Consider the following 11555-nt stretch of genomic DNA (forward strand, 5'->3'; position numbering starts at 1 on the left):
AATACCTCTGTCGTATCCTTGCTAATGTTTTAGCGAATCCCAGGTGTCCCGCGCATGGCTCATCATGGCAGGCTTGCAAAATGTCTATTATGGCAATTTTGCAAAATGCTTGCAATATAGCGCAGCGCCGACGGCACGACAAGGAGGGACGTATTGGGACCGCTTCCGCAGTTTTTCCTGTAAAGGACGTTGTTGTGCAAGCGGTACGATGATAAGCCGCGCACGAGCGAGCGGGGTAAAACACCTTCAACTCCTTGAACGTGCCCGATCAGCGGCAGCAGCTCAGGGTCAGCGCACTGGTGCTCAGCCATCTTTATGGCGTCAATAACGCCGACAAATGGCAAGTCATGGTCAGGGTCCGATGACGTCGTAGGGAGTGGTGCACGTGACAAACAGTCAGCGTCGCTGTGCTTCCTCCCATGATCGGTAGACAACTGTTATGTCGTACTCTTGTAAGCGCAGGCTCCGACGGGCTAGTCTCCCTGAAGGATCCTTGAGGTTGGCAAGCCAGCACAGGGCGTGGTGATCGCTGACAGCCTTAAAGGGTCTACCGTACAAGTAGGGTCGGAATTTACCAATTGCCCACACAACCGCTAAGCATTCTTTTTCAGTGGTTGAGTAGTTCTTCTCAGCCTTGGTGAGACTGCGGCTTGCATAAGCAATGGGGCGTTCCGCAGCAGCTTGCCACTGCACAAGAACTGCACCGAGACCCGTATTACTGGCGTCAGTATGGATGTCAGTGTCAGCGTCTTCGTCGAAATGAGCAAGTATCGGGGCCGCCTGCAAACGCTGGCGCAATTCATTGAACGACTGCTGCTGCTCGTCCGCCCAAATGAAAGGCACATCGTCGCGTGTAAGCCGTGTCAGAGGCTCAGCGATTCTCGAGAATCCCTCGACAAAGCGCCTATAATATGCGCACAAACCAAGGAAGCGTTGGACAGCCTTCTTGTCTGTGGGTGGCGAAAACTCGGCGATGGCAGCTAACTTGTCTGGGTCTGGTCGGACGGCTTTAGGACCAACGACATGGCCAAGAAATTTGAGCTCTTGGAACCCGAAGTAGCACTTTTCAGGCTTGATGGTGAGAACGGCAGTACGGATCGCAGCGAGGACACTCTCGAGTCGTGCGAGATGTTCGTCAAACGTGCTCGAGAACACGACGACGTTCTTTAAGTATACGAGGCAGGTTTGCCATTTGAGTTCAGCAAGCACGGTATCCATCATCCGCTGAAATGTGGCAGGTGCGGAACAGAGACCGAAGGGGAGAACTTTGAACTCATAAAGCCCGTCAGGTGTCACAAACGCTGTTTTTTCACGATCCTGTTCATCAACTTCGATTTGCCAATACCCTGATTTATGGTCCAACGAAGAAAAAAACTTGGCATGTTGTAGACGATTTAATGCGTCGTCGATGCGGGGCAATGGAAAAACATCGCGCTTGGTGACACTGTTCAATTTCCTGTGATCTACACAGAACCGTAGTGTGTTATCTTTCTTTCTAACACTACATGCAGGGGAGGCCCACGGGCTTGTGGACAGCTGGATCATGTCGTCTTGGAGCATCTCTTTCACCTGATGCTTGATCGCTTCCCTTTTCACTGGAGACACTCTGTAAGAATGCTGACGAACAGGACGTGCGGACTCGTCCGTAATAATGCGGTGCTTTGTGACGGACGTGCGCCGTACTTTGGACGACATTGAAAAACAGTCCGCAAATTCATTCACGAGACGCAGTAGATGGTCTTTCTGATGGTCTGGCAGAGCAGCGTTAACGTGAATCCGTTCTTTTAGGCTGGGTAACTCAGATTGCTGAGACGATGCGATTTCCAATGTGGCAATGCCAGTGACATCAATGATTTCGCGAAGAAATGCGATTGTCGTTCCTCGCGGTACATGCCGATACTCGTTGCTAAAGTTTGTTAGCAAAACGACTGAACATTTGTTCCGCACATGAAGAAGGCCTCTGGCTATGCAAATGTGGCGCTCAAGAAGCAGGGGGATGTTGGCCTCAGCAATTCCTTCGGCGTCGTCTTCCATGTCGCATCGGACAAAGGTAAGCACGCTGCTCTTGGGTGGCAACGTGACGTGATCGTCAGCTACGCCAAGCGCGATGTCACTGTCGTTGTCATTACTGTTCGCTATGGCTTGCGTAGTAGCGAAGCTAACTCTGGACTGTTGCAGGTCGATGATGGCACAGTTCGCCTGAAGGAAATCCATGCCAAGTATAAGGTCCTTTGAACATTCAGGAAGAATGACGAAGTCGCCGATGTACGTGAAGCCCCGAATGTTGACTCGTGCCATGCACCGGCCCATTGGAGTTATGAGGTGCCCTCCTGCAGTACGAATTTGTGTTCCGGTCCATTGCGTCGAAACTTTGTTCAGTGTGCGCCCAAGATTCTGGCTCATAACAGACGTGTCCGCACCCGTGTCGATTAGCGCCGTGACTTCGTGGTCATCTATGGTAACTGGTACGTCGCAAGATACTGATACCAAACTGCACTGCTTTCTCTGCGTCTCAATTACGTCATTTCGCGGTCGTCGTAATGGAGGATCTTCAGCGTTCGCAACGTCAGCGACCTCCCCTCCGCAGGTCGCTGGACTCAGTTTTCCCGGGAGGCAGGGCTGGGTGAGCGACGCCTTTTTGTGCTCGGCGTGAAGACGGGGCTGGAAGACCTGTATCGGGCAGGTGACGGTGACCGGGGGTCACGGAATCATGGGCCAAACGAGCTCCTGGCGTCCGCGAGGTAGGCTTCAATCTCGAGGGGGCGTTCACCATTGCGTGGGCAAGGCGCATTCAGTGAAAGTCCACGGAGCCTAGCTCGGCGGTAAGGACAGGCCCTGTAGAGGTGATCGGCTTCATCGCAATGAAAACACAAGAGTCTCCGGTCTGCAGTGCGCCATACGTCGCTCTTGCGGGGTGGTCGTGTTTCAGCCATGAATGGCGTGCGGCGAGTCCTGAAGTCGGCAGTTGCTTGTTCAACGTCGCGCACACCATGAAAGTCCGGGACATCGCGCGCATCGTGAAAAGCCGGAGACAACGAACTTCGCGCAACTTCCGCATACAACATGCGAGGCCGTGGCTGCTGTACCTCGTGCTGTGGTGCCTCGCTTCGCTCCGGGACTTGTACTACCTGCCTGATTTCTTCCCGGACGACCTCAGCCAGAGCGAATCGCGGTACCAATACCGGAGCCACCTGAAGCTTTTGGAGCTCCTCTCGGACAACAAGCCTAATGAGCTCCCGCAAGGCGTCGGTATTGTCCAAGGGTATAGCGAGAGGCTCACGCGATAGGGAAGACACATCGCGGTTGTACTGCCCTGTTCGTTGCTGCAGTGCCTTTTCCATTGATATGGCTTCCGCGAGAAACTATGCGACGGTCTTTGGTGGGTTGCGTATTAAGCCACCGAATAACTCTTGCTTGACACCACGCATCAGGTTCCTGACCTTCTTTTCTTCCGGCATGGATGGATCCGCGCGTCGGAAAAGTCGGCGCATATCTTCGACAAACATTGCGACGCTTTCGTCCGGCCGCTGTACTCTCGCCTGAATTGCAGCTTCAGCTCGCTCCTTGCGACTAAGGCTGGCGTATGCGCTGATTAGCTGGCGTCGGAATTCATCCCATGTCGATAAGGCCGCCTCACGGTTCTCAAACCATGTCCGCGTGTAGTCCTCGAGGGCAAAGTAGGCGTTGCGTCGCTTGCGCTCTGGAGTCCCGCCATTGAAAGGGGAAAGCTGTTGGCGCGTCGGCGGCGACGAACGCGCTTAACCTCGGCTCCGCCAATGATCGTCTCTAATTGCGGTCATTCAACCCGGATCTCGCAAATTTTGGTACCATCGTCTCCGTGAAGATCAGCGGCACAAGTGGACACCACTTTCATCAAGGTGGGCCCATTCTTGACGAATTCCCGAGTGCTCGAAGATTTCGCCGACCGCCGCACCGCTAGGCCTAACGGCGGTGCGGCGTCTTTCTGGTGCGGCGTCCGCCAGCCCCGGCCGGACTCTGCCCGGCAATGGCGGCTCCGAAGACTGTGACTGGCTACGATCCTGCTTCTATGCAAGTCGTACGCATGGATACTGCTCAACTCGAGGACCTTCCACCATCCGAAGAAGAATATTTGGACGACATGGTCCGCATATGGCGGCGCAAGCAGAAGCCTCACGTTCCCAAAGTCGCCGGTGCCGCCAAGCAGCAACAGACGCCGGCTCGCTCCGCGCATGCTGCGCACGGGGACGCGGCTAGCGCGACCTTGAAAGGCGGAGCCCGCAAGCCCCAATGGCGGCCGCAGCAAACACCGCGCTTTGGGTGCGACGAACTCATCGTGGTGCTCAAGCCATGCACAACATTGGATCTGAAGGCGACCTTCGTTCCAGGCCAAGCCGGAGTTGCGGTGCGCAACCTCATACGTGACTGTGGAGAGGTGGACCTCTCTGTATGGCCTGTGTGGGATCAAAATGTGTTAGTGTGTGGACTGAACTCAGTGCCCGCCGCCGAGAGGCTCCTCGGGGACGTTATGCTGGTGGTAGGGGACCGCCAGCTCCCATTCCGTGGACACGCCAAAGCCTCGGGTGACGTCTGCAAGGGGGTCATCAACAATGACCCCAACGATACATCGGTCTCCCTTAAGCAAAAGCTGAGGTGGAGGCACGGCGAGATTCTCTCCGTGAGGAAACTGGGCGACTCTAACGTCGCAGTGGTCACCTTCGAAGGGAAGAGGGTGCCCCGTCAAATCTACTGCAGCGACCAGGGCATCCCTGTAAGACTTTATAAGAAGGCGATCCCCGCCTGTGACTGCTGTGGCACGGTGGGGCACCGGGCTGACGTCTGCCCGAATCCACAGTCAGGACGCTGCGGCCGCTGTGGCTCTCAAGTGGCTACCACTTCCGAGGGCCCTGCTGAACATGATTGCACCCCTCGTTGCCTCATCTGCGGGGGCAACCACCTCACCGGTGCTGCCGGCTGTATCGGAAAGTACCGGAAGCCTATCAAACCGAGGACTCCACCGACCAACGCCAGGCGGAAGTCGGCTCCCAAGCAGGCTCCGCCCTCCAATGTCAACAACAGGAAGTCTACCACTACGACGGGCAAGTCCGGACAAGTCAAGACGAACGCGAAGTACGGGACCAGGACGAAGGCGCCGACTTTCAACGCTGGGGATTTCCCGTCCCTGGAAAACGCCCAAACCAAGGTGAGCGGTTGGGTAAGGGCTGTCTCCGGGCCTCCCTCCCCCTTCCCAACCGAAGCCGCCCTACAGCGGCAAAATGCTGAACTCAGGCGCCAGACCGAAATTCTAGCTAACAAAATACAAGAGCTAGAGGAAAAATTGGCCAGGCTCACGGAGCCTCGGGCACAGGACGGGCCTTCGGAGCCCATGCAGCAAGCTGAGGTGAACAAGATGACAGGGCCTCGGTCACGTCAGGACTATCTAGCGTCTCGCAGTGCTCGGGCAGCACAACTGTCGAGCGCATGCCCATTGTAGAGCACCGTTTGGAAAATTTAGAACGCACAATTGCGGACATGCCAGGTAAAATTTTAGCAGACATCAGGGCTTCCTTCCGGGAACTCTGGGAACAACAGCTCCCGCACATTGTGCAGAGCATAACTCCAGCCGTGAGTGACACTGTCCTGTCCACAGTACAGGAACGGGCTAGCGTCCAATTTAGGAACAGCCGCTCTCGCTCTCGTTCCCCGCGACCGGATTCGCGTAGGCGAAAGGTGGTCACTCGCCAGACCATAGGCTCCCAGGAACACAGTCCGGCTGCCGCCTCCCCGGAGATCGTGGTGCCTCTGTCTGAGGTGCCATCGCCTTCGGGGAGTGGGCATGCCCTTCCCAATTAAAAACAACCTTCACTATGGCTATCCGACCCCAGCGGAAAGCCCATAATAAAGCCGTAGAAGAGAAATTCGAGATCATACAGTGGAACTGCAGGGGTTTTCGGAGCTGGAAGAAACGGTCGCACCTCCAGCTCTACCTGCAGTCCCTCGGTTCCGTGCCGGCGGTCCTGGCTCTACAGGAACCCGGCGCGGAAGCTAAATTCACTGGGTATAGCTCGTTTCAAGGATGTCCTACAACGTGCATCCTGCTGAACAAGGCGTACACCGCAGTCCCGGTCGATCTCGACTTGGAGATTGAACAGGAATACACCATGGTCAAGGTCCTGCCACTTAAGCGCCATTACCCGTCAATACATATTCTTAATATTTACTGCCCCCCGCACAAGCAGCGCGTAACTTTCAACGAAATCTTCTACCGCGCGCTCAAATTGGCTGACAAGGAACCTCTCGTGATTGTTGGGGACTTCAACGCTCCCAGCCTTCATTGGGGATACCACTTTGAGAAGGCCATAGGACGCAAACTGGCGGAGTTAATATCCACACTTTGTCTCACGCTGCTCACGGATCCGGCATGGCCCACGCGCGTGGGCAATTCGGTAACGCGTGACACATGCCCTGACCTATCTCTCGCTAAGAACGCTAAAGATGCCGCCTCGGAGAACCTGGGGGACTGTCTTGGTAGCGATCACTGCCTTCTCCGGATCACTCTTCTGGCGAAGGCGGCTCGCAAAAAGTGGAGCAAGGCCAAATTGACCGATTGGAATAAGTTCAGAATGCAGGAGGTACCTCCCTTGCTCTTTTCCAGCGGTTACGCTGAGTGGGCAAAGCAATTACACACAATACAGCAACAACACGTTACGACAGTTCAGACTTCCGAAGACATCCCCGCAGTGGACAATCACCTAATGCACCTGTGGGAGGCGCGCCGAAGCCTTACCAAACGGTGGAAGAAGCAAAAGCTGAATCGGAAGCTTAAGGCTCGCATTACCGAACTCACGGAGCAAGCCGCAGCGTATGCTGCCCAGCTCACGGACTCAAATTGGATCGAAAAGTGCAATTTGGCAGCGCGTCAAATGAGCTCGAGAGGGACGTGGCGTCTCTTTCGCAGCCTCATTGACCCCACTCAGACGAGAGGGGAGACGCAACGACAACTTCTGAGAGCTTTGCGCGGGTACCAAGGCACGACAGCTCAACTCGCGGACACGCTATGCGACAGGTATCTCTGTCGCATAGAGGACCCGATTGGGCCCGAGTACGAGTACGCGGGCAAGCCTAATCCAGATCTTGATGCCCCTTTTACATTCCACGACCTTAGGGCGGCTTTAGCTAAGATGCGCAGAGGTACGGCTCCGGGCCGTGATCGCATAACAGTGAAACTATTGGCGAATCTTCCGGACTCGGCCTGCCTTCACTTGCTAGAGTACATTAATCAGATCTGGGACGGGCGTCCACTCCCTCCTGATTGGAAGACCTCCTTGGTCACTTTCATCCCTAAGCCAGGCAAGACCGTAAATACCGACAACTTAAGGCCCATCTCACTGACTTCGTGTGTGGGCAAACTTATGGAGAAGATGGTTCGCGATCGCCTCTCTCCGTACATGGAGGCTAAGGGCCTCTTTGCAGACACTATGTTTGGTTTCCGCCCGCATATGTCTGCACAGGACGTCCTCCTCCAATTACATCGCGACATAATACGACCCACAGCCATGCGACACAACGACAAGGCCATCCTTGCCCTCGATCTTAGGGGGGCCTTTGACAACGTTCGTCACGGCAGCATCCTGGCAAACCTGAGCACCACGGATTGCGGGCACAAGGCATTCGCCTACGTCAGAGATTTCCTCTCGAAGCGTCAGGCCCTCCTTAAGATCGAGGACGAGGAATATGGCCCATACACCATGGGCACACGGGGCACTCCCCAATGAGCGGTCTTGTCGCCACTCCTTTTCAACATTGCCATGATGCAGCTTCCACAACAATTGGCCCGGGTGGAAGGCATCCAACACGCACTTTACGCGGATGACATAACAATTTGGACTACCGAAGGGAGCGTTGGGGAAATGGAGGACCGCCTCCAGCGGGCCGCCTCCATCGTCGATAGCTATGCTATCCACTGTGGTCTCCAATGCGCTCCTGCGAAATCGGAACTTCTTCACATTAAAACCAATCCCAAAGACAACACGAGTTTGCGTCTCTTTCTGATGGGAGGTCCTATTAGAGCGGTCGAGGAGATCCGGATCCTGGGTCTGTTCATCCATCACAGACTCAGCCCGGAATCCACTATCGACAAACTCAAACGCATAGGCGAACAGGTCGGACGTATGATCCACCGCGTTTCCAACAAACGCGGCGGGTTGCGGGGCAGGGACGCGCTTCGGCTCGCCCATGCCTTCGTAACCAGCAGGATCCTATACTCCGTACCCTACCTTCGAACTACAAAGAAACACGATGAACGCATCGACGCCATCATAAGGAAGGTTACAAAGCGAGCTTTGGACCTCCCGGTGGCTACCTGCAACGCTAAGTTGTTGGCTCTAGGTGTGCTTAACTCCTACCAGGAGTTAAAGGAGGCCCACCTTGTGAACCAATACACGCGACTCTCGCAGACGGTGTCCGGGCGTCACTTGCTAGACCGCTTGCACATACAACACGAGTGCATTCCAGAGGAGACATGCAGGCTTCCGGAGCTCTGGCGTCACAAGCTCTGGGTCCCTCCACTCCCGCGCAACATGGACACGCAGACACAAGAAGGCACACGAAAGGCGCGCGCTCGGGCTCTCGAACACCAATATGGATTAAAGCAGGGTGTATACTACGTTGATGTGGCAGGGCCGTCGCCCACTGGATTCTACACGGCTGCCGTAGTTCACCAGGACCAACGAGTTAACGGACTTTCCTACCGCGCTTTCAACTCCGCGCAGGCCGAGGAGGTTGCTATAGCACTTGCCGCCTCGGACCCAAATTCGAAGGTAATCATCACAGATTCGCGCAGAGCCTGTGAGCACTACCTGGCGGGCGAGGTATCACCTTTAGCCTACCGCATTTTACAGCGAGCCGTGAGGGAATCGGACCCCTCACCCAAACGCATTATTTGGACTCCGGGCCACCAGGGCCTTAGAGGTAACGAGGCTGCAGACGCGGCCGCCCGAGCGCTTACCCACCGGGCACCTCAACCAGACTCTTCCGGCTCAGAGATTAGACAACCGCTTCTGCGGTTCAGGGAAATTCTGGCAGACTATTGCGAACGTCATCGGCTTTTCCCGGTCCCTGCTAAGGGCCTGAGTAAGGCCGATGAACGAACACTGCGGCGCCTGCAGACAAACACCCTGTTGTGTCCTGCAATAGCAAAACATTTTGACCCAAAAGTTGATGGGCGATGCCCTCACTGTGGGGAAGTCTCCGATAACTTTCACATGGTGTGAGCATGTCAGATGAATCCGTCCCTTCCCCCCAACCCTTCCCCCACTAGAGAGGCATGGGAGGCAGCCCTACTCAATTGCTCGGCGCTGGAGTCCCAAAGGGCTCTAGTCCAACGGGCGCGGGTAGCAGCTTCGTCCAGTGGGGTCCCAGACTAAGGACTCCACCTATGTAAAGGGCCATGTTCGGCCTGCAAACTCTCAATCCGTTGAATAAACGTTTTTCATCCATCCATCCATTGAAATCTGCGACACGCTCAAAGTGATCGAGCCAGTCCTCAATATCCTCGAAAGTGTCCCCATGGAAGGATGTGGAGATTAGCGGCTGGTTAAGGACGACCTCGGCCGGTGCGGGTGAGGAAGACGGAACTGATGTACTCATCTTTCCGACTCGATTGGGTATAGGCTCGTGCTCAGGTGGCAGTCCCTGAAGTCGACGGCTTGTCCGTACGTGAACAGGAGTCAGCTCGACCGGACTTCGTACTGCGATTGTAGACGGCGTTCGATCTGGGCGTGGTAGCATGTACCCAGCACCTCCACCAGGAAAATGTAACGTATATTGAAGACGAGTCTTACAAAATATACGCTTCTCTTTAATGGCGGGCCAGAAGAAGAGCGTGAAGCGTACGCGCTTCGTCGTATTCCATGGCGCCAGCCGTTGCGCGCGCCGTCCCGCGGTGCGGGAGCCCCACAGCATTGTGTAAATATATAAAGATTGTTGTATTCATATAGGAGGTTGTGGCCAAGTGCTGCACCAGGGTGGCCAATCCTGATCGGGTGAGGGAGTGCGTTACCGGTTCTGGTCAGTGGGATAAGTCGGCACTCCAGGCCTGTGTGTGCAATTTTATCAACACGTGGATTTTGTTTCTTAGTCCGGTGGAAAATTGCGCGGCACCGGGATCCGAACCACGGTCCTATTGCACGCGAGGCGGGTACTCTACCTCTACGCCACCGCTGCATCAGTTGGCAAAAGGGTACATGACCGGGATAGTTGGAGAAGTATGGGAGAGGCCTTTGCCCTGCAGTGGGCGTAACCAGGCTGATCATGATCATGATATATAAAGAAAGTTCGAGAGGGCGAAGGGGGGATCAAGCCTCCCAGCTGTGCAGCCGCTCGATACTCTAGCCTTTAAGGCCGAGATCACTTCTCTTTTCCTCATTGCCTGTATAGTTTTTTATCGCACACAGAAACACGACACTTTACTAATGCTAAAAATTCGTGCCCCTACTTGGCCTGCACAGTCCCATTAACATCGCTTGAGATTCGGCAGAGCTCGTTCGACAAAGTGAACCACTCTGGCTTCTCGGAATATTCACTGTACACTATTTTATTGTAGGAGATACTTCCTGTAACGTTGTCCCCAGTGTAGCGTACGTCTACGTCTGTGTGTCTGACAGCCGCATATGTGTTCGCCACAGGCTGCGCAAGCCCAACAACCTGAACATATCTATACTCCATTTCAAACATCAGGTGCAACGCTGTGGATGCTAGATATACTTTTTGCGGTGGCTGCGTTCGCACTTAGAAACAGTTCGGTGCCTTTGACGAATTTTTGTGGAAATTTTCTATATATCTATACGGTCACTTCTGAACGAAAACAAGAATTTATACCCTTCTAAGCGTGGCTTCAGACGTGGCTAAAGGTGAGCACGTGTGTCACCTTTAGCCCTCTCCGCCTGGACAAATGTGTATTGTCTAAATTTCAATAAATTCAAAGAAGCAGACAAACCATGCGCTCATTCGGGTTGTTAACACGTTGTTCTACGTCAATTTCCTTTTCATTGTTTTTTTTTTTTGTGTGTGCATCCCGTCGCGAGGGGCCTCACGTGCATGCTCGTGCGAGCAAACGCCGCTGGCTCCCAGCGAAGCATAGACGGAACGCGCGGAGTGACGAAATTTGGGCACCGCACTTATTGCGTAGCTTCCACAGTGTTGCACCTGACGTATGACACGGAGTAGAGGGGGCCACCGTCGCACGCATGTTTCCGTCGTGCCAACGCCGCGAAGCCACATAGAACTCCCGAAACGCGCTAATTCCCATTCGGCCACAGACTGGCTTTCCCGAGTGACGAGAGCGGGTGCGCGTGTGGTAACTCGTGGTAGCTTATCAAGGAGGTTCACAAATGTGTGGGTATGTGTATATATGTATATATATATATATATAACAGCTTGTGAATGCCTGGAAAAAAAAAAGAAGAAAATACTGTCCTCATGCCGTCATATACTACATCATCGTTGCCGTCATCCTGCTTCTCACGTCACAAAAAAAGAAAAAAAGAAAAGAAAAATCCGAGTACTTGCTTTACACA

General features: G+C 54.4%; 1 protein-coding gene across 1 annotated transcript; it reads left to right on the plus strand.

Moving 5' to 3' along the window:
- Window positions 1-8067: 8067 nt before the first annotated feature.
- On the plus strand, window positions 8068-9465 carry LOC140213540 (uncharacterized). Its single transcript, XM_072284782.1, has one exon. The coding sequence runs from the start codon at window positions 8151-8153 to the stop codon at window positions 9249-9251; it is 1101 nt and encodes a 366-aa protein (XP_072140883.1). The 5' UTR covers window positions 8068-8150; the 3' UTR covers window positions 9252-9465.
- The last annotated feature ends 2090 nt before the right edge of the window (window positions 9466-11555 follow it).

This window comes from Dermacentor andersoni, chromosome 10 (genome assembly GCF_023375885.2).
Source record: "Dermacentor andersoni chromosome 10, qqDerAnde1_hic_scaffold, whole genome shotgun sequence".
NCBI lineage: Eukaryota > Metazoa > Arthropoda > Arachnida > Ixodida > Ixodidae > Dermacentor > Dermacentor andersoni.